Source organism: Ambystoma mexicanum, chromosome 4q (assembly GCF_040938575.1).
Source record: "Ambystoma mexicanum isolate Mex_15411 chromosome 4q, UKY_AmexF1_1, whole genome shotgun sequence".
Taxonomy (NCBI): Eukaryota; Metazoa; Chordata; class Amphibia; order Caudata; family Ambystomatidae; genus Ambystoma; species Ambystoma mexicanum.
Genome location: NC_090928.1, coordinates 1,296,450,417 through 1,296,472,918, shown reverse-complemented (window position 1 = coordinate 1,296,472,918; position 22,502 = coordinate 1,296,450,417). Strand labels below are relative to the sequence as shown.

The window sequence follows — 22,502 nt, the reverse complement described above, 5'->3', positions numbered from 1 at the left end:
GAGGGGTTTGGGTCTGCTATATATGTGCTGTCGGCCTGTATGGCCTCCACCTGTGCTGATTGAATGATTCTGTGGCAGATGCTATCCCTTCTGGCCGAGCACGTCCCGCACGTAAGGCTGCATTTGGCCGCATGGCATCTTGGGATTGGAATCATGTATCAAATCCCGATGGCAGTGTGATGTACTTTGACTGATTTTCATGGTATGCTCCCATTGTTACACATGCTATGATTGCAGCCGCTTACATACCTGTGAAGAGTCAGTGGTATGTAGGGCTCGATCGATGGCCGACCCTCATGCAGCACAGTAACGTACTTCACCGACGGGCGTGGCGTCCCATTTGTGATTGCAGCCAGTTAGCATCATGACACACAGCCGCACTACATTGATGTAATTGTGAATGCAAGCGTTCACAGAAGCCTTTTCGACGTAATGTTGCAAGTGAGGAATTCGAAGGCCAGCATTTTTGGTTTTGAAGTAGCGGCGAGGATACGCCCACAGGTCTGGCTGGAAATGTAACGTTCTATTGTAGAATGTCCTTGGGACATGGCCCATAACGAGCAGGCAATGAATGATATGAATTGAATGGGATGCGCAATAGCGTAGTGGACGATAAGGCAGGACGTTCCCAAATCCATCTTGCTTCACAACACTACAGATCCGGCCAGGGGCACAGTGGTTTTTGCGGACTGCATTACGCACAGACGCGATGGAAGTTTCACATATAATGTGAGTGAATATTCATGCGTTTTCATTGCGGGATGAGGGAATGATGAATGGATGCATGGACTGATGATTCCGTTTAGGGTCTGCCATGTACATGGGTTTTTTGAATCACTCCCCTTCCCCTGCGCTATGTGATGCAAGGCTGCCATAGTGGGACATACGTCTATCTGCCCTTGTCGGATCCTCCCTGTCTCGACGCGCCTTCATAAACTTGTGTCTAGGCACGTTACTAATCCCATGTCATGGGTTCTATCTTGACGGACGCATGCACAGTAACCGACGTTGCCAATGGTGTATTTAGCTCGATTGATTTCGTTATGATTCGATACTGATTTAGGGGTGTGTATATTCCTTTGGAGTGGGCTAGCATGCATATGGGTGTGGATTTGGTGTGTTGAATGAAGATTGTAATGCATCATGAGTCCCGTAATGCAATCGGTTAATTTGTGTTTCTTTTGGGTGACAGGTATCTCCTGCCCTATTGCAGATGCCATCTCTACGCCACTCCTCCAGATGGTTTTTACTCTCGACTCCTGCAGCTTCGGGTGAATCAGTGGAGCACCATTTCGATCTTATGGGACGATCGCCAATGGGCCACATGCCCTTACGCTGTACTGGTGGCTAGGTGCAACATTTCGGCCTTTCAGCTCGACTAGTGCCTGCCTCATGGGACGGACCTGCGGTTCTTGCCGCTTCCATGTTGCCTTTTGGAACGTTGATGTAGGCCCTGTGTGCCATGATGGTACAGGGCGTCACACAAGTGGAAGCTGGTCAATTATTGCAGATGCAGCCCTCGGTGATGATGGTTGTTTTGGTGTTATTTTGCAAATTGCTGTGGGGCCTTTGTCATTTGGATGTGCATTTAAATTGTATTCCGATATTTGTCGTGTTGCGTTGTTCTTTGCAGGTGATGTGGCGATTTTCGCTTTGTGGCGGTATGTATTGCGAGATGATCTGCATTGTGTTCCGCCTTCTGAGTTGAGTTGTGTGGTACAGTACTGGCCGCGTTTGCCTACGTAGCACAGTATGGTCACGGATAGGGGCTGCCATTGTGACTGTTTACATGATGTGCTGTTCAGGGGCGGGGGATTGGCTTTTGGCCGACTGGTGCCTGTCAGCCAGGTCGATTGGTGGAATGATGGGATGTTCAGAATGTGGCTGGTCACAGGTGACTGTGTTTGCGTGCGTTTGTTGGAGGGGGACTGGGGTCATGTCCATTGGAATAGCTTCTGTATTGATGCCATCTGTGCCCTGCAGCTCCCATCGGCCCCTCTTGGGATGAGCCTGGCTGCTCAGTCACTCTGCCAACTTGTGTGGTACATGCTTCTGCTGATGGTTGGTTTGTTTACTGGCAAGAGTACAGGGCTGGTGCAATCCCCCTCAGGATGCTGTTTTGGATGTTGCCTTGCGCTGGTGGCAAGCGATGGGGGACTACTGTTGTTTTGTGTCATGTGTTCTTGATTTTCATTTTGATGTATTGTACCTTCACATGCCTGTGCTGCGTCAGTACGGCTATGGTGACATGCCGTACATGGATGCCCACTCACGGGGCGCTTTGAGCCCCTGCATGCTTTTCTACGTTGGCATGCATGGGTGAATTGTAGATTTCACTGGTTGCATAGTGTGAGTACATTGCGCCTGCCAGGAGTTGTGCAATGTGGCCAGGGAGTGGAGTACAGGCACTCAGTGGGCCATTTACGGTTGGTTCACGATGCCGTATTTCTCGCCATGGCGGAATGGTACTTTACGACGTGCTTGATGGCGTTCAGTACATGTCCGCTAGGGTCAGAATTCGCGTACCGTTGCGCCATGGCGGTGATTCCGGTTTTGCAAGGCGCGCGTGCGCGTACTTGGTGCAGTTAGCGTTGCCGTTCACTGCGGTGTCGCTAATGGCATCGTACTTTACGGTGACGGGTCATGATCGCAACGAGCGGTGTTCGATGGCGGTATTGCATTTCCGCCATCATTTTTCAATTTCCGCAAGGGTCGTAATGAGGCCCATAGTGTTTCAGCGTTTCTTTGGATCATTTGTATGACAATTTCATTTGTACTGTATCTACTGCCCTCTCTCCCTCATAAAATAAACCTGGCTGCTCTGTCCGAACTCAGGTGGTACAGCCTTATACTAAGAGTGGAGTCTTGTACTGTCTCAGTAGAATGGTTTTGCTAGGCCCTTAACTGGACTTCAGAAAAACTATCCTAACACTCTTACCTTTGAAACAGAATCACCTCAAGCAAACAGGTTGCATAGCACCGCTTGGCCGACTCTGGACTCCTCCCTGGAATCCCTGTCGACGCAGTAGAACTTCGTGAAGGTGTGTGGACCTCCACGTAGCAGCCCTGCAGATGTCCAGTAGGGGTACACCAGCCAGGAACGCCATCGTCGCAGCGATCGCTCTGGTGGAGTTGGCTCTCGGAGGGCCGGGCAGCGGTCGGTTAGACAACCGATGACAGTACATGATGCAGCCGGAGCGCCACCTTGAGATAGAAGCCTTGGAGAAGGCCTTCTCATGGTTCACAGGACCAAAGTTCACGAACAGCTGTGCAGTCTTTTGAAAACTCTTCATACCTGCCATGTAGAACTTCAGGGCACAAGCGACGTCCAGCGAGTGCAAGGCTCGCCCAGCCGGAGACTAAGGTTTCGGGGGAAAAAACAGTTAACATCAAAGGTTCTTTAGGTAGAATTCCGAAATAACCTTCGACATGAAAGAGGGGTGCACCTGCAGCACCACCCTTGATTCATGGAAAGTCAGGTATGGCTATTTGCAGGGTAGGGCCTGTATCTCACCCACCCTCCTGGCGGAGGTGATGGCCACAAGGAAATACGTTTTCAACAGATCTTGAGAGGGGCCCGATGTATAGACTCGAAGGGGGCCCCCCATGAGCCTCATCAGACCCACGTTCAGTTTCCACGCCGAGGCAGGCGCCATCACCGGCAGGAAAGATCAAAAAAGTCCTTTTAGGAACTCCTTGATGAGTCGATGAGACCAAAGTGAAGACCTTCCTAGAGACCTGGTGTAGCGGGAAATAGCCGCCAAATGTACCTTGATCGAGGCGTTCGCCAGTCCAGCCTTGGCCAAGGAAAGCAAGTATGGGCGAACCTGGGGGTCATGATCTTCAGAGGGGTAATTTTCCGCATACCGGCACCACGTAGCAAAGCGCTTCCACTTGTGACCGTAGCACTTCAGAGACGACGATGCCCTGGCCTTGGCAAGGACCTCCCTGCAGTCCACCGGCAACTTGTATCCTCCAAACTCTAGGGCTTCAGGAGCCAAGCCCTCAGGTTGTGCGATCCTGGGTTGTGATGCAGGATTGCACCTCCTTCTCTGGTGAGAAGATCCGGGACCGCTGGTAGCTTGACCAGCAATGACACAGACAGGCTGAGAACGTCCGGGTACCAAATCTGCCTCGGCCACGACAGGGCTATGAGTATCATCCTGCACTGACACTGTCCGAGTGTGTTGATGACTCGTAGCAGGTGAGGCAACAGAGGAAATGCGTACAGCAACATCCCTTCCCACAGGAAGGAGAACGCGTCCCTTAGGCTCACCGGCTGGTGGAATCTGCTGGGGAACTTCTGGCATTTGGAGTTCGATGTTGTCGAAAACAGATCGATCTAGGCCCTGCACCACTTGCCGAAGATGCGGTCCACCTGTTCCTGCCGAAGTTCCCACTCGTGGCAGGAGCGCAACTCCCTGCTGAGGGAGTCCGCTGTGGTGTTCTTGACTCCCACTAGGTGAGGGGGACAAGGAACACTTCTTGTCCAGCATCCCAGCTCCACAATTCCTGCGCCTCCCAGGAGAGTGCCAGGGATCCAGGGCCCCTGTGTTTCCTGATGTAGAACATCGTGGTGGTATTGTCCGAAAAGGTCTTCACCACCTTGCCCTTCAGAGATGGAAGGATCGACTTGAGGGCCCAGAACACTGCCCGTAGCTCCAGGATGTTGATATGTTGATCTTTCTCTTCCGGCAGCCACAGACCTCTCGCATGCAGACGCCCGGTGTGGGCTCCCCAACCTTCCAGGGAAGCGTCCGTTGTGACCGTTTCCTGGAATGGAAGGTTCTGAAACCCTGTGCCACGGGCGATGTTGGAGGGGTCGCCCCACCACCTTATCGCCCGACAGAACTTATCGTCCAGAGTGATCTTATCCACAAAGTTTCCAGACACTTGTACCCAGCAAGCGTCCAGGAACTAGAGCCGGATGAGGTAGATGCAGGACGACTTGATATGATATGGCATTTGTAACGCGCCTATACACAAGTGTTTCAAGGCGCGACGAGGCAGGGGGGGAACAATGGGAGACAGACAACGATCCTACTAGGCCAGGTGTCATTCAGATCGTGCAAGTGCAAAGGGTAGAGGGGAAGGGAAAAGTGCAAGGGGGAAAGGGAGAGGGGAAAGTGCAGTACAGGGTTATTAGCATACAGCATACAGGATAAATAACAAGGGCCAGCTGGTGGCAGGTGTGAAGTAAGTGCAGACAAGTGCTGGGAAGGGGGACTGTAGGGATACAGACACAGTCCCGTAGTGCAGGGGTTGCCAGGGAGGCAGTGCAGGGGAGAGTGGCTGGCCCAAGGACCGAGAACGGTGAGTGGCCCAGTTGCAGATTCAATGCAGCTTCAGTAGTATTAGCAGGGGAGAGGGGGAGAGAAAGCAGAGGCAAAGAGGAAGGTTTTGAGGTGCTTCCGGAACCAGAGATGGTTCTCCTCAAGTTTCAGGGAGGCAGGAAGGCTGCTCCAGAGGGAGGCCCCTGCAGCGGAGAGAGATCTGCCCCCAACTCGTTGTTTGGAGAAGCGGCTGACCCTGAGGGAGTTGGAGGCGGATGAGCGAAGAGCTCGAGAAGGAAGATATTTAGGAAGAGAGAGTTGAAGGTATTTTGGCCCAAGGCCCCAGACGGACTTGTGGACAATGCAGAGGGTTTTGAACTTGATACTCGCAGTCACTGGGAGCCAGTGCAGTGATTTCAGTCCTGGAGAGATACGATCCCTGGGCTTTAGGCCAAGGACAAGTCTCGCAGTCCTGTTCTGGATGAGTTGCAAAGGGTGGAGAGTAGAGGCGGGCAGATATAGATAGAGGCTGTTACAGTAGTCCAGCTTCGAGAGAACCAGGGCTCTAGAGACAGTGAGCTTCTGGGGGAAGGAGAGGAAAGGAAGGATACCTCTGAGGAGGTGTAGCTGGTAGTGTGACTTCTTAGAGACGTCGGATATGTGAGGAGAGAAGGAGAGTGTAGAGTCGAAGATGACCCCAAGGTTTTTAGCCTTGCAGGTAGGAGCAGGAAGAGGGCCCAGAGAGGCCGGCCAGAGAGCTGCAGGGAAGGAGGGAGTGGGTGTGCCAATGAGTACAATCTCAGTCTTACTGGCATTAAGGCAGAGGTCGTTGGCGGCACACCATTCCTGGATAGCAGAAAGACAGTCAGAGATGAGGGAAGGAGAAGAGGAGGCCGAGGGTAGCCTGAAAATGAGCTGGGTATCATCCGCATAGCACTGAAAGTTGGGGCAGAGAGCGGCGATGCGGTGGGCGAGAAGTGCCAGATACTGGTTGAACAGCCAGGGAGAGAGGTTAGATCCCTGGGGACACCACAGGTAGAGAAAAAGATGTCAGTGAGGAAAGACTCCAGTTGGACCTGGGAGGGTCGATTGGAGAGGAAAGAGGTCAGCCACGCCAGAGCCTGACCAGTGATACCCAGGTTATCACGGAGACGGTGGAGCAGGATGGTATGGTTGACAGTATCAAAGGCAGAAGAGAGATCAAGCAAAATGAGAACACATGGAATGTTAGAGTCAAGGTTCGAGAGCAGGTCCTCACGGATGTTCAGGAGAGCAGTTTCCGTGCTTCTGGCAGCTCTGAAGCCAGACTGATGGTCATGAAGACTACCAACAGATTCAGCATGGAGATTAAGCTGGAGTGATAGAGATTGGGCGATAGTTAGCTGGGCAGGACGGGTCGGAAGAGAGTTTCTTAAGAAGGGGGTGCACAGGGGAGTGCTTGAGAGGGGATGGGAAGACTCCAGAGGCGAAGGAGTGATTGCAGAAGTCAGCAAGGGCAGGAGCCAAGGAGTCGATGTGGTCCTTGATAGTCTTGGAGGAACAGGGGTGGACCTGTTTTGACGAGACTTTCATAGATCGGACTTGTCTTGAAACCTTGTCAGCAGAGAAAAGGGGAAAGGCAGAGAAGGAGAGAGGGGGGGTGGCTGCAGAAGGGCCCGAGGAAGGGCAGAGAATAGAGGGGGGGAGGTGATAGGAGGAGAGTGAGGACAGGATGTCCTGAGTTTTTTAAATGAAGCGAGAGGCCAGTGCCTTGCAGAGGGCCTGGGAGAAGACAGGAGAGGTAGAGACTGCAGCAGGGTTCGTCAGCTCCTTGCAGATTTTAAAGAGTTCGGCCGAATTGTTAGATGCGGGCTTGGATAGGGGCTCTCTTCTTGGTGAGAACGGAGAGCCGGTATTGCCTTTGGAGCAGGCGACAGGCCAGTTTGTCAGAGGATGAACATGAAGCATGCCATTTCCTCTCTGCCACCCTGCACTTGCGTTTGAGGGTGACGAGATCAGAGTCATACCAGGAGTTACATTTGGCTTTGGGCTTCAGGCGGATTCTCATGACAGGGGCAAGGATATCAAGAGTATCAGATATAGCAGAGTGGAGAGGGCTGTGTCAGGGTGGGAGTCAGCCGAAGGGGGAGGAGGGGGCGAGAAGGTGGCAGCGAAAGCCTCAACTGACACGCGCTTCATGGTTCGGATGACCGAGAAGGAAGGTGGCAGTGATGGGGGTGGCTTTGCCTGTGGGGTAGGGAGGGTGACGTGGGAGGAGAGGAGAAAGTGATCACTCCAGGAGAGAGGAGTGGAGAGAGGGAAAGAGAGGGGTAGGTCAGAGGAGATCAGGGCATCAAGAGTGTGCCCTGCAGAATGAGTCGGCCCAGACGGGAGAATAGAGAGTGAGAGCGAGTCGCAGATGTCGCGAAAGATTCCAGAGGGGGGACAGGTGGAGTCACAGAAGAGAACACAAACGCCATTTTAGAATCGAGTCCTGGCAAAAAATACCAACGGGCGAATTAATATTAATTAAATAAACCGGCGGTATGTTCGAGGCTATGAGAATTAAATAATTAAAGTTGATAGCCTCGAACAATGGGAAAATCCCATAGGAAAATATTCGCGGTCGAATATAAAAAGTAGTTTCCACTGCCACCAGCCAAAACTCGATCAGGGGGGACAGAGACGTGCCCCCTCGACTAACAGACCCCGGGGCAATCGAATTGCCCCGACCAGTACGTCCACAATATGATGGTTTGTACCGGTTTCTGTTAATAATTTGGGACTAGTAAAGCCAATGGTGACTTTACATGCCCTGGGAGACAGTAGTCAGTCCCAGGGTATGGAGTCTATGGTGGGGTGTCACTAGGACACCCCTCTGTTACTGCATGGAAGGTGCTGTGTAACACACATAGGAAAAACACATGAGACCCTATGGAGTAAAGGACCCCATAGCCCATAAAACACATTGACAGTCAAAGGAACACCATAAATCATGTCCAAGAGTGGGAGAAAAAGAGTCTCACTCTTGGCAGGAGAAAAAAAACAAACTCCAGAAATCCAGCAAAGCTGCTGGGGGACTCACTAGGTTAGGAAATTCAGTCTAAAGAGAGAATTCTCCCTAACATGCATAATAATGGATGGAGGCGCTAGGGGCCACCGGTTAAGGTTAGGGTTACTTGTCGGCCCCAGGCGCACTCCGGACCAAACTTCGCAGGTCGAGTCCACTTCGGTTGCAAGTTCTACTGCGGCAATAGGACAGCTCTGCGGCTTTCAGTTCTGAAGATACAGTGAGGATTCCCTAACGGGACAGTGGCGATTTCTCCACTCCTGGTGGATGGATCAAGCCAGTTTCACTGCAGCAAGCTTCAGGGGCAAGATGGTCACAAATGCAGCGCACCTGCAAAGATCATTTCCGCGGCTGGGTAACACAGTAATCACGTTTACTCCGGTCCTGGCACACTCGTCTCACTTCAGACCTGGGAATGCCAAGTGTTCGAAATTCGCTGTGAGGGTGCCGGGGACACAGAGCTAGCAGTATACCAAGTTTCAAGGGCCTCCTCGAAACGACGGCAGAGACAGAGCAAAGGTCCTGCGTAAACTGGTCAGCCCACTGTTTGGCCCAGGGACACTTCCGAGAAGGCTTGCTTGCAGGGTTTGTTGAAGGTGCAGAGAATAGTTGGTTCCACTATTCTAATGGTTCGAAGCGTCTTCGCAGACCTTCTAGGATGACCAGATGCAGAGGGGTCCCACAGGACGATAACGTGCTCAGGGTGCCAAACCTTCCAGCGGTTCCTTGCCACGACTTCTTAGTTTCAGGATACTTGGATCCTATCCTTTGTTCAGTGAGAACTCCAGAGATCGACATGGTAGGGGAGTTTTCAGCCTCCTCTTATCCAAAGTTCCCTTCGCGCCAAAACGGAGAGGACTCAATGGGAGATCTGCTCACAAACACACACTCCATACGTGGACCAATCATGGACCAAGGTGGTCCCAGTCATTCACAGCACTCCAGACTCTCTGGCACCCAGGATGTGTATTAGGGACAGAAACCCAAGCCCACATCTTGAAGGCACACACACAAGGCATGCAGAAGCCCGGTGAAAGCTTGGCGTTTCGCAGGAAACTGCATGTCCGAATAAGTACTGACCCAGGTCGGCTCAACCTGGGGAAGGCAAAGGTGCAAGACTGCTAAAGGACAGGACAAAGAACCTCGTGGCATGGCCATTTTGGAGCCAGGCCACCTATTCTTGCCAAACGCGGTTAACGTGGTTTAAATGGCAGGACAGGGTTAAAATTACATGAAAATATAAGCTGCCACCATTCCTGTCCATGACACATCTGCACATCTCCAAAAAAGTCCTAAGAGAGAATCTAGGGTCTTTGGAATTGACTAAGAGATCCAAGTGCACTGTACTGTAAGGTACATTGTGCACTTGTTACATGTTGAAGAAAAGTTGCAACATGGGAAAAGGAGTAAGGGAAACAAAGTCTCCCAGTACAGACTGTCTTAAGGGCATGTCGGTTTCCCCATAAAAAGTGAGCGAAAGCCCAGTGGAATGCAGCAGAAGACTGTGTTGCCCTGGCAAAGTCAGCAAAAGTTTGGGGGTGTACAACTGGAGGGAAAATTACATATAAAATGAAATATTTCCTAACAAATGGCAACTAGCATCGCCTCCAAGGGTGAAGCGAGGCAGGACACTGTATCGAGTCTGGCCCCCAGGAACAGCACTTTCTGCGATGGTGTCAAGCAGGACTTTGGATAGTTGATGGAAAATCCTAGATCCGCCAGCTCATTGACGACCATATGTGTGTGTCCGACGGCCGACTCTCGCGAACTGGCTCGGATGAGGCAGTCGTCGAGGTACGGGTAAACGTGAATCCCGCGTATCTCCCATGGGCCGCCACCTGTGGCAGGCACTTCGTGAACACTCTGGGGGCCGACTTCACGCCAAAGGGTAGGGCCTTGAACTGATAGTGCTGTCCCTGCACTATGAAGCGTAGAAACTTTCGGTGTTTCATGTGAATGGGAACGTGGAAGTAGGCGTCCTCCAGGTCCAGCAACATTTTTCTTTCCAGTTGGCCGAGCACGTGCTGCAACGTAACTTTCTGAATTTCTGAGTATTGAGGTACTTGTTCAGATGTTGCAGGTCTAAAATGGGCCTCCAGCCTCCAGCCCCTTCTTTCTTACCAAGAAGTATCTGGAGTATTCTCGGGAGCCCCGGAGTCGCTGGGGAGCCAGCTCTATCGCCCCTTTTCGTAGCATGGGCCGTACTTCTTCCAAGAGCTGAGGTGCGTGCTGCTCCTGGCGGGCAACCAGTGGGATCCGTGGATACCCGTGCTGCAATTCCAGGGTATGAACGTGGGCGAGAGCGTCCATCACCCATCTGCCAGTGGTGATCTTTTCCCACTCGCTGACAAACCTCATCAACCGGCCTCACACCGGGGTGAGCGGCTGGGCGCCTGACATCTTGGCCGGTTCAGGCTTTGTTCAGCACCCTGTACGCCTGGCGACGAGGACGCTGTCCTCCTCCCCCCTCGGTCTGAGAACGGCCTCTGTGGGCTTCCTGGGTCGTGGATCTGGAAGGCTGATGGTACGAGGAGGAGAAACATTTCAAAGACCTGCCCGGCTTTCCTCTGGAGGAACGAAAGGAAGAGCGGTGCTGGAGGGTGCCCAGGGCACGAGCTGTCTCAGTATCCACCTTGATGGCCTGCAGGGACTTGTCCACGACCTTCCCGAAAAAGTAATCTCTGTCGAAATGCATGTCCAGTACCTTCAATTGTACTTCCTGGCAGAGTTTTATGGACTTCATCCAGCCTTGGCGACAAAGGCAGACACCGTTCCCCATCTGCCGGAACCCTGCATCGGCAACGTCCAGTGCCATTGTGATGGCATGATCCAGCGCTACCTCTCCCACCTGGAAGAGGGCGATCACCTCCATCTCTTGTCGTCTTGGAGGAACTCCAGAATCAGACCCAGCGTGTACCACAGCTCCCTGTCGTACCTGGCTAGTATCACCAGTGCGTTGCCGTATTGATGGTGGATGCAGGGGTGTAAATCACTTTCCTCCCCATGGCATCCAACTTCTTACCCTCGCTGTCTGGAGGGACTGAAGATGACGAGGACAGGTTAGCTGACTGCTTGCTTGCCGTCGCTGAAACCACCAAATCCAGCGATAGTTGCAACCTCAGGCCCCTGGGTGCGGATCCGGTACTTGGTACTTCTTCTCCAGCCTACCCCGCTTGGCTGGAGCCGTGCAAGGGCTCTTCATGAGGGCTAGGCCCTCCTCCCACACGTCGTCCAGGAGAGGCACTTCCATGATTGTCTTCCTCTTGGCCTTGCGCCGCTGCTACAGGAAACCATCCTTCCTGGTTTCTTCGGGCACAGGCTGGAACAGCACTGGGGCTTTGGCGATCATAGAGTGGAACAATCCCACCTCGTCTGGAGGGGACGCCTTAGGCTGCAGGGACCCGCTGCCCGCTCTGACAATATCATTGTCAGTCATTGTGGCTGTATCCGTCCCTGTACCTGTGTCTGGGTATGCTGGGGGAGATGGTACCCGACCCAGATGTGGAGGTTAAAATGGGGCATCGGATGGCGCTTTCTTTTCTTCATCGGCGGTTGGTCGGGGGCCTGAGGAACCATTGCAACAGGCCCTTGTGGCATCCTCTTCTGGATCTCCGACACTAAGGTGTGGAGGATTTATAGGATGTCTAGAGACACATCCCTCAGTGGAACTGGCGTGATCGGAACACTAGGCCCTGCGCCGCCGTCGTCGCGCCATAGTCGCCGTTGTCCTCCCCTTCCATGTCCTTGTGTAGGGATTCAAGTCCTCGTCGTCCGTGGATGAAATTCTCATGGCTTGGGCCATGGCCTGGGACTGATCCGGGCCTCCTTGACAAACCCCCTTTTTTTACGACCCTGAGGGGCTGGAACCAGGTTCTGATTGGCTGGAACCAGGTTCTGATTGGCTGGAACCAGGTTCTGAGACGGTGTCCCCTTCTTCAGCGTGCCGGCAGACCTTGTCAAAGTCACTATGGCGGCATCACGCATGCCGTGGGGTTTACCTTCTCAGGGTAAGCCCCTTTAGCTTTCGAGAGAGGAGCTGCCACCAGCTCTATCATCGACAAAGACTTTTCCTGTGCCACCTGGGCCTTCTTGGGCAGCTCTGCATTCTCCCCCGACTGTGGCTTCTCAGGCTTCTCCCGCAGCTTAGCAGCTTGGACAACTTCCTCTTCGAGGAGGAGCTTGATTGCTGGCTGGCAATGGAGGCAGAGGGCGATGTCGAGCATACCCTGTCTGCCGTGGGACCCGCTTCTGCGGCTACCCCAGTGGACCCGGACTTGCAGTGCTTGGCCTTATCTTGGGCCCCCACGGATGAGGCGCCTGTTAGGACTCTTGCATAGTGCTTGCATCCTCTTGATTAGTTATGTAAGGTGTCTCGTGTCACCCAATGAAGTACACCGTTTCTGTCAGCTGGAAACTGGAGTCTTGCCGTGAAGGTTCCAGGTTCCAGCAGTCAGTTGAGTGTGAAACTGGCTGGAAGTCGCTGTATAAGGCAGCTCACCTGGTCTCTGGTGAGCACAACTAATAAAGAGACGCTTCTGTTAATCCAGTCTGCGTGTGGCTCCTCATCCTTCCCACATAAAATTGTGGCAACGAGAAAACTGTCAAAAAGGAAGGAAGGCAAGGAGTGACAGCGACCCCCGGCAAGACAAGAAAATAGGCCGGAGAGGAGATAGTGCCAGAACCCAGCGGAAGAGAGCTCTTACCAGAAGTCACAGGTGAGACTTGGCTTGGCTGGGAGACTGAGGGATCCGTTGCGATTTCCTTGCAGAGCGCGACTGTTAAGTTAAGTTACCAAGGTAACCCGCAACAAGTGCATTGCATATGTTGCCAGCAAAGAAGCCGTTCGTGAGACTTTGCTAACATTACGGCCTCTGAAGCTTTGCGAAAAGATAATTATGCACAGTGAAAAACAGTATTGCCTTCAGTTAAACACGAGGAAAGCTGGAAGCGATCAGATACCCTAATTGAAAGTGAGAGTTTTCAAGGAGTAGGAACACATTTATGAGCAAGTTTGGAAACATTGAAGAAGAAAAGTTAGTCTATTAAAATAAACACAGCAAGGGAGTCAAGCTTGGCTCCAGAGTGAACAGAAAGAGGGTGGGTCTTCAAAATAAACAACAAAAAAAAAAAAGAATAGATAGAGGAAGACACCCATTCATTGACACACCAGAACAAGACCACCATTCAGTGGCACACCATGGCTAATGTGCTTGGCCCAGTGTTCTTTCGACCTACTCCTGGTATACCTAGATTGCGTTGGGCTGATTGGAGGGATGGTTTCTCCAAGTATGTCTTGGCTATGTTTGGGACCAACTACTCTAATGAAAGGAAGGAGGCACTACTGTACCATTGTTTAGGTGCCGCTGGCCAGGATATATTAAAGAAGCTTCCGGAACCGGCAGGGTTAGAAGATGCTAGGGTGTCCAAGAGGACGATGGCCAAACTGGACAAGCACTATGAGGTGCAGGAGAACATCATACTAACGCGATAATCTATACCTCAAGACCTTCCTCTTTGCTTTTGCCTTTGATCTTCATCTCCCCTGATAATCTGTCTGCTTTGGCACCAGGCACCTGGTTACACCCCAATTTCGGGCCCAGTTCCCTGCCCTCCCAGCCACACACCTACACTGCCTCCTGGCAAACCCTGCACTTGGGTCTGTATCTGCAACCCTTGTTAGGCAGAATCCTGTTCAGTTCCCTTAGGGAGCACTACAGAAGATTAAGACTACAGGTATATGCAAGAAAATCCCCTTTGGTATCAGTCTGTACCACAAAGATTTAGTTGGTAGCTGTGGCTAAGCAGTCAGACTTATCTCAAGAGGGAGATGAGCAGTATTCAGGGTTTACACATTAGGACTACAGTACTATGGAACAAGGAAACACTAACCAAAGCTTGGTATCAAAAAGAATATATATATTTATTTTACACACTCTGATGTTCATACACAAATCACTATTATTAAAGCAAGTTAAATCAGTCAAGAAAAGTATACACAACTCCCTATTTAAATTGCAGACAAGTTTGAGTAAGAGTGAAAACTGAGCAAATCGGCACAGTGAAAACCAAGCAGAATTGGCACTCTATCAATTTCTCAAAAGGGAGGGAAAGGACAAGTTATACAGGCTTAGACTCTTAAACACACAAGCAACACTTCCCAAGTAGATTGTGAACAAGTTAGGCAAGGCAGTACTTTAGCATATGCAATACTGAGGTGAAACCGGAGCAAAATGGCACTTCACAAGTTTAAAAAGAGGGAAGGAAAAGGTGGTTATAAGAGTTAGGTGCACCAACACATTTCTAGGTGAGAATCAATCTAGAGAAGGCAGGTGTAACAGATTTAGCCAGAGTCAATAGGCCTGTGCCAGTGTAAATGGTACAAGGCAATGTGCCCAGGATCAAAATGTTCTAGTAGCTGCAGTCAAGTCTTTGTTTAACGATTCGAAAAGGTGGTTGCAGAGGGTGAAAGACAATGTTAGACGAGAGGGGCGTCCAACCCAGTAGGTAAGTAAAGGTTTTAAAACACCTTTAGTGAAACCCAACGAAACGGGAGGCCTGGCGGAACAATGCACCTTTAAAGGAGAAGAGGCTCCTGCAGTGGCGGTAGTTCCTGGCAGTTCCTGCAGTTCGGGAGATCCAGCAGAGGAGGAGAGGCTCTCGTCGTGGAGGAAGTTTCAAGTTACTGCACTGCCCAGGGATGAAACCAGCCACGGTGCTGCCAAACGAATAAAAGGTACGCTCCTTTAAATCGCGGTGCGGGTGGACGGGTGCCTGGCTATCCGGTCTCCTGGTGCTTGGCACTGGCGATTCGACCAAGGCAGGTCGAGGAAGGTGATTGTTGAACTGGTTGGCCCCACCAGCTCAAGGGAAGAAGACTCTTTCCGAGGAAGATCTTCTCAAGTCGTTGGAGAAAAGTGGTGAGGGTCTGCAGCAGGGCTTCACCAGTGGTTCAGTCGTTGCAGATGTCTTCAGCTTCTCTCCTCTTCGGTTTCTTAGTTCCAGTGGCGACGTCTTGTCCTCCAGACCTCAGGACCCTGATTTTATGCAGCAAGACCCCCATTCATAAAGCCTAGCTGTCACCCACACAGTGGGGTGGCTCTCCTGGCCGGAGAACCCCCCCAGCCTATTGGGGCAGAGTGTGACTTGGGTTGCGTAGGCAACCCTGGGCAGGGTGCCTAGTCCCCCTCCCACACATTCTGTCTACCCCAGACTCAGTGGCGCCGAGAGGAGGACTTCCGTGTAGAAGCCCGCCAAAAGGACGAACAAAGGATCCCTGACCTGGGTTAGGATTATACAGAAACACACGAGAAAGAAATATTATCAAAGTTCTGGCAATAAAAACCTACCGGAGGTGGTATGTTAGAGGCTGTCAGTAAAAGTGGTAGCCTCGAACAATGGGAAAATCCCATAGGGAAATATTTGCGGTAGAATATTTATGGTAGTAATCACTGCCACCAGCCAGAAACTTTTGAGGGAGGGACTGTACGGTACCCCCTCGAAAATGAACGTTAGGGAAAAACTATTAACCCTTCCCAGTACTTCCATAGTAAGATGATTTGTACTGGTTTAGTTCATAAGAATTGACTAGTAAAGTCAATGGGGACTTTAATAATGATAATGATGTGTTATTTATATAGCGCCTTAATCCAAAGCGCTTTACAGAGCACATATTTACATACAATATCACCCAACCGAAATTGGTACTCATTTATCGACCTCGGAAGGATGAAAGGCTGAGTTGGCCGTGCCGGGATTCGAACCTGCGACCTGCAGATCACGCTCAGATCGCAGCAGCGAGCGCTCAACCCGCTGAGCTATCTTACCGGCTATGCCCTGGGAGACAGAAGTCAGTCCCAGTGTATGGAGTCTATGTTTGGGGGTAGCTACGACACCCCTGTGGTACGGCATGGAGGGTGCTGTGTACCACACATGTTAAAAAAGATGATTCCTATGAGGGTGAGAAAACCCCATAGACCAGAAGCACACAAGATAGCCTAAAACACACACTAGCAATCTGTCTAAGAGTGGGAAAAAAGGGTCTCACTCTTAGCAGGATAAAAAAATAAACCCTTCAAATCCATCAACGCTGCTGGGGGACTGCTGTTAGCATTAGAGGAGAGTAAAATTGGGGCCATAGGAACAAGATCATCAGAGGTTGGGCAGAAAGTCTTCGAGAAAAGATTAGGGGTGTTTCAAGGGCTTTGTGCATCATATCAGACTCAAGCGGAAAGCTCAAACGAAAGTAGCCAAGTAACGTATGGTACCTTTGGCTCTATGCAAGGATGTAGAGGAAGAGTTAATCAGAATGGAGACTGAAGGTGTTATAGAAAAGATTCAGACTTTCGGAATGGATTAGTCCAATTGTTGTCGTGAGAAACCTAATGGCACTGTGAGAATCTGTATAGATCTGAGACATTTAAATAGTATGGTGGTGGCAGAGAAGTTTCCTCACCCCGGGATTGATGTTTTATTGACTGGGATTTGTATTTGTGTTTCTTTATTTGTATAGCGTGCATGGCCCAAAGGCCTCTGGTGCTCAGGTGTATTCTATTCTAGACCTCAGATCGGCCTATAACCATATTGAGCTGCATGAAAATTCAGTGGATCTCACAGCGTTTATTACACCTGTTGGTCCGTTTAGGTGCCGCAGGATGCCTTTTGGGCTTGTTTCTGCGGCCAGTGTATTTCAAAATGTTTTGTAGAGGTTGTTGGTTAATGAGAAGAGAGTGTTGTTCTATCAGGATGATGCTTTGATTTGCAGGCAGAATGAGGAAGAGCATGATGGTGAGGAGAGTGTTGGAAATCTTGGGTGAGGCAGGTCTCACCATTGCCAAAGAGAAGTGTACCTTCAAGGCACGCAAGGTGGTGTATTTGGGGGATGAGATCTTGCCGGAGGGGGTGAAGCCGAAATATGATACAGTAGAGGCTATCAGGCAGATGGTGTGTCCCAAAAGCAAGGCTGGTGTTTCCTCATTCCTGGTGGAGTTCTGTTGCAAATTTATTGAGAAGTTGTCGGACAGGACACAGAACATGAGGAGGCTTACCAGAAAAGGGGTGGTTTCGAGTGGAATGGTGCATGTGCTAAAGCGTTTGAGGATGTTAAGTGAGCAATCATAAATACTCCAGTATTATCCATTTTTGTGTGTGGAGGGTAGGAGGACCTTAGTTTATGTGGATGCCAGCAATTGTGGTCTTGGTGCACACTATTGCGTCAAGAACATTAAAAGAAGCATGGGTGAGGTACTCAGTAGTGCAAAAATTAGCTTTGGCGTGTGTGTGGACTTTAGAAAAGTTTAAAATGTCCCTATGGGGTCGTGATTTCATCATAAGAACGGACATAAACCTCTCATTAGCATTTTTTCCAAAGGAGGATTGGAAGGGGTGTCAAGGAGAATAATGAAGTGGGTGAGTGGCCTGCAGGGGCTGAAATTCTGCCAGGACCATGTTCAGGGTAATAACAGTGTGGTTGTGGTTGCGGGTGCACTCTCGAGGTCGAAAATGACAATGAAGATGTTGGTGAGATTTTTAGTGTATAAAAAAGGTGGAGTGGGATGTAGCATGTGCTGAGGATTTGGTGTACCAATCAGTGATGGATTTGGTGAGTAGATGTTTTACAGAGGTTGGTGATGAGAGGACCAGAGGACACAGGAGAGTGAAGAATTAACTTTGTGTTAGTGATAAGTATTTGTGTAGGGGGCCCAGATTGGTGTTGCCAGAGAAAATGAGGCATGGTTATGGATCTAGCGCATTGTGGACATTTGGGATTGGCAAAAACCAAAAGGTCTGATAAGGGCTGACTTTTGGTGGCCTGTTGTCAAGGATGGCACTCTGTCAAGAGTGGCACCGGGCACCCAGGTAGGTTTTGGGTGGCTATGCTGATGTAAGGTGACAAATAAGCACACACAGCAGGAAGCTCAACAAGAAAGAAGAATAGGTAACAGTAGCTGTGAAAAAAAAGGGCAGAGAATACAAAAGTACAAACAAACTGGATTCTCTCTTGGGGTGTATGCAGAAATGGGAAAGAGTGTTCCACGGACCTTTGGAAACTCCAGCCTTCTGCACCGATTGCTATTATAGGAGCCCACTCTGTATGCTCATGGCTGGGAACAACAGCTGTGGGTGTCTGTACAGAAACAGTATAACTGAAATGGATAATTTAAGGGAGGACCAAAGACTCAAGGAAGAGAAGGACAGTGATCAAGAACAGGGGGTTGCAAACAAGGAAGCAGGGCTGCAGTAACGGATGGCACAAGGTGCAGGCAGACTGTTGTGGACTGCAGAGGACCGTAGTAGGTCCAGAGGAGCAGGACAGAGAGCTGTAGTAAGCTGCAGACAGAGAGCCCAGAGGAGCAGGGCAGCAAGGAGCGAGCCCGGAGGAGCAGGGCAGAGAGGCAGGGAGCCCAGAGGACCAGGGCTGCTGGCAGAGGAGTGTAACAGGCTGCAAGGCAGGGAGCCCAGAGGAGCAGGGCAGCGAGGCAGGGAGCCCAGAGGACCAGGGCTGCAGGCAGAGGAGTGCAGCAGGCTGCAAGGCAGGGAGCCCAGAGGAGCAGGACGGCGAGGCAGGAGCCCAGAGGAGCAGGGCAGCGAGGCATTGGATCGGAAGCAGGATTATTCGGCAACAGGAACAGCATACAATTCGTGGCTCAAAGCAAAAAGGTGCTGGGAGAACTCTTAATGCAAGAGACTGAGCTCCTGCAGGCAGCTGCTTAAATACAGCCCTGCCCTGTACTGAGGCAGGCTAATTGGCAGCACCTGGAGCAGCACACCTGAAGGCAATCTGCCTCCTCCCTCCCTGGTCCTGAGAAGGTGGAAGCAACACTGATCGCTCGGGCTTCTGGGGATTGTCGTTCCAATACTGATGAATGGGAATAGCCAGGAATGGATAACTGTAGCAAAGTGCATTATGGTACATGTAGTTAGCTGAATTAAATAAGAAAGTACCAAAGTCGTGCAAATGGAAATTAAGGACCAAAGTGTGAATAGGGGTTGTTCAAAGAGTATTATGAAGATAAATGAGTTCCAAATAGTCCATGATGGTTCCCAATGAGTGCGCCAGTGGCACAGGCATGACACCTGTGACTGACAAGGCTGTGGAGGAGTTGGTTAAGAATTGTACAGACTGTCAAGAAGGTGTTAAGGGTCTCAGGGTTCATAAGATTCCCATGGTGGTTAGAGAGAGTCCAAAATCACCTTTGGATGAGATTGCTTTGGACTTGTTGGGTCTGTTTAATAGGAAGGGACCCAGAGATACATATCTTTTGGTGGTGAGTGATCTCCTATCTGAGTGGCCAGAGGTTTGTGTTTTAAAGGAGGTGACCAGTAGGAGCATTATAAGGTTTTTGGAACCTGTATTTTGATGAGAAGTTTTCCCCGTAGAGGTCTGTCGGACAATGGTGCACAATTAGTCTCAAGGGAATTTAAGGAGTTTTTGGAGAAGCATGGTGTGGAGCAAGTTACGACTTCTTTTTATCACCCACAAGGCAATGGGTGTGTTGAATGTTTCAACAGCACACTTATGGAGGTGATCAGGATTGCGGTGGCTACTGGGGGAGACTGGGTGCGAGCAGTGAGGGAAGAATATTCCAATATAGACTTTCCCCACACGCAGTAACAGGGGTATATCCATTTGAATTGTTACGTGGCAGGAAGCCCAATACACCTTTGTGCCCGGTTTGGATGGGGTCAATCCTGGCACCTCTGTTGTACCTGTTCCCATTGCTCCTCACCTTTGTGGGACACGTTTCACTAATAGAACAGCTAGACCGTTCTATACTAAGTGGAGATTGTATGATGTATTACCAGGAAAGCAGCACTTTCTCTATACACGCCGTTAGTATCACGTGATCGGAATCTATCACATGATCTCGGAGCTACGTATTTACCAGCGTTGCGAAATTCATTCGCTGCTTCTGATTGGGTTACTACGCCAGTTTGCTCATTGAAGCTACATTCTGGATCTTCGTTTTCACAGTTTTCTTAAACAGTGTTCCTGGATTCTATTTGCGGCCTTACTGTTTCGGACCTCAGCGGTCCCTTTTTTGTTTTCTGTTCCGGCCATGAGTCTTTCCACTATCTGGTGTCCACATCAGTTTGCCGGCTCTGTATCATCTATTGTTTCCTCGAAGTCTGCGTTCCCGCAAGATGTTATTTTCCTAAAGTGCCTTACGTGGCGGCTCCCTGAGTCATTGACACTCCAGATCATTGACTCAGCATCATTCAGATTCTTTTCCTGAAGTGCCTCATATGGCGAGGTCCTCAGTCTTTGGTATAACGTCGCGCTACACAGCAAATCTTACAGACATTACCTTATACGTACAGACACAGCGGTTGCACCAGTTAGCTCACTTTCAACCCTACGAGCTGTACTCTTTTTGTTTGTAACCTATGAAGTGTAGGGTTTATTAATCATTATTATTTTGTGTACTATCTAAGGGAAGCAGTTACTAGCACCGACCAGTTCTTACCATTCACTCCCTCTGATTCCCAGGATTACATGTGCATTGGACTTCATGGACGATATCCAGGATTGCACCAACCCGTCACTAGCGCGGCCCTCGTGCCGTTCGGGATTAGTTTCCCTTACTAACATTCCTTCCCTGTCGTTGTTTCCTAATTTTGGATTATTTGGTGGTTTCAGTGTCGGACTTGTCCTCATCTATCTACGCCAACAGGTTAGTGCTACTCATACTTAATACACTGAGAGGACAATATTCTTGGTTCCTATTTTGAAGCATTCCTTATTTTTTCTCGCAGGTTGGCGTATTTTTGCTCTCCACGCCCTCTCCATTGATTCCTCCCTCGGATTGTGCTTATTAACAGTCATAGGGTGTCATCAATTGGAAGGTCTATATTTTGATCTTGTCGTTCTACTAGAGCCGGTTCTTGATTCTCAAGACCAGGAACCTGCCCTCATCACATGTATTCTTTAAAGTGATACATCCATGACAGATGGGCAGATCAAGCTACGGACGTGTGGTGGTGGAAGGTGTGAGAGAGAAACTTCTAGCTAGTGGACGCAAGTCCAAGGAATGGTATGACAAGGTAAATGATTGCACAGATTTTTTAAAGAGGCCGGGGGAGATGATTTAGTTGAGTTTGTCAGTGAAAGTCAGAAAGGGTAATTGTGTTTTCAGAGCCCAAGGAGGTGGTTAAGGATCTGGGTTTGCTCCATTCTGGTCAGGGGGGGGGGGGGGATTTGGAACAAGGAGAGAGTGGTGGTAATGCATGGGAATGGTGTGCCTGTGAAGAGAGTAGGGGGAAGGGTGAGAGTTGGAGTGAGTTGTGGTGTAAGGGTTCCCCCACCTGATTGTTGTGGTACTGTTTTACACATTTTTGCTGTTCTATCCAGAGTCTTTACAATCACATGTTCATTCTGGACAGTTGTTTTGTTGAAGACATCTTCATTCATACTGTATATTTGTGTATAGTTTGGGGTAAGGAAGTGAGGTGTTAGGAGGGCTCTTGCATAGTGCTTGCATGCTCTTGATTAGTTATGTAAGGTGTCTTGCGTCGCCCAATGATGTACATAGTTTCTGTCAGCAAGAACCTGGAGTCTTGCCGTGAAGGTTCCAGCAGAGTCAGTTGAGTGTGAGACTGGCTGGGGGGGGAGGGGGTCCCTGTAGAAAGCAGCTCACCTGGTCTCTGTTGAGCAAAACTAATAGAGAGACACCCCTGTTAATCCAGTCTGTGTGTGGCTCCTCATCTTTCCCACATAACAGCGCCCTCACAGGACTGAGAAGCCTGCAACGCAGAGCGACGAGCCTTGGGTGAGGCATACCCCTCATCTGGGCAGAGGCCTTGCCGTTCAGCCACACCACCAGTCGACTGTGCCTGTTCTTCATCGTCGTCTTGGAAATTTTGCGGCATATCTCGCAATATCCTTCCTTGTGGTCCGAATGCCGGCTGTAGAGGCATTGCAGGTGCTTGTCCTCCACAAACACATTTCAAAACCCGCACTTGGTGTAGGAGTTGAAGAGGGATATTCCTTCTTTCTTCATGGAATCTTTTAAGATCTTTGCCCTTGAGGGGCGCTGATCTTCACTGACAACGGATCCCCGCTGTCGGCAGATGGCGAGAAGAGCACACAGGCTCTTTTGGAACAAAAATTGAACCTTTTTCCTGTAGAAAAACATAGAAGTAGCTTGCAGAGCAAACTCGAGGCCTCCCAGAAATGAAGCGTG

General features: G+C 50.3%; 1 protein-coding gene across 1 annotated transcript in view; it reads right to left on the bottom strand.

The window, feature by feature from the left end:
• The window catches only part of LOC138467389 (uncharacterized), a 623,308-nt gene that overhangs the window by 19,997 nt on the left and 580,809 nt on the right, over positions 1–22,502 (bottom strand). Inside the window, 1 exon segment of the mRNA XM_069607343.1 lies at positions 12,321–12,512. Within this exon segment, the coding sequence (XP_069463444.1) occupies positions 12,321–12,512 (192 nt within the window).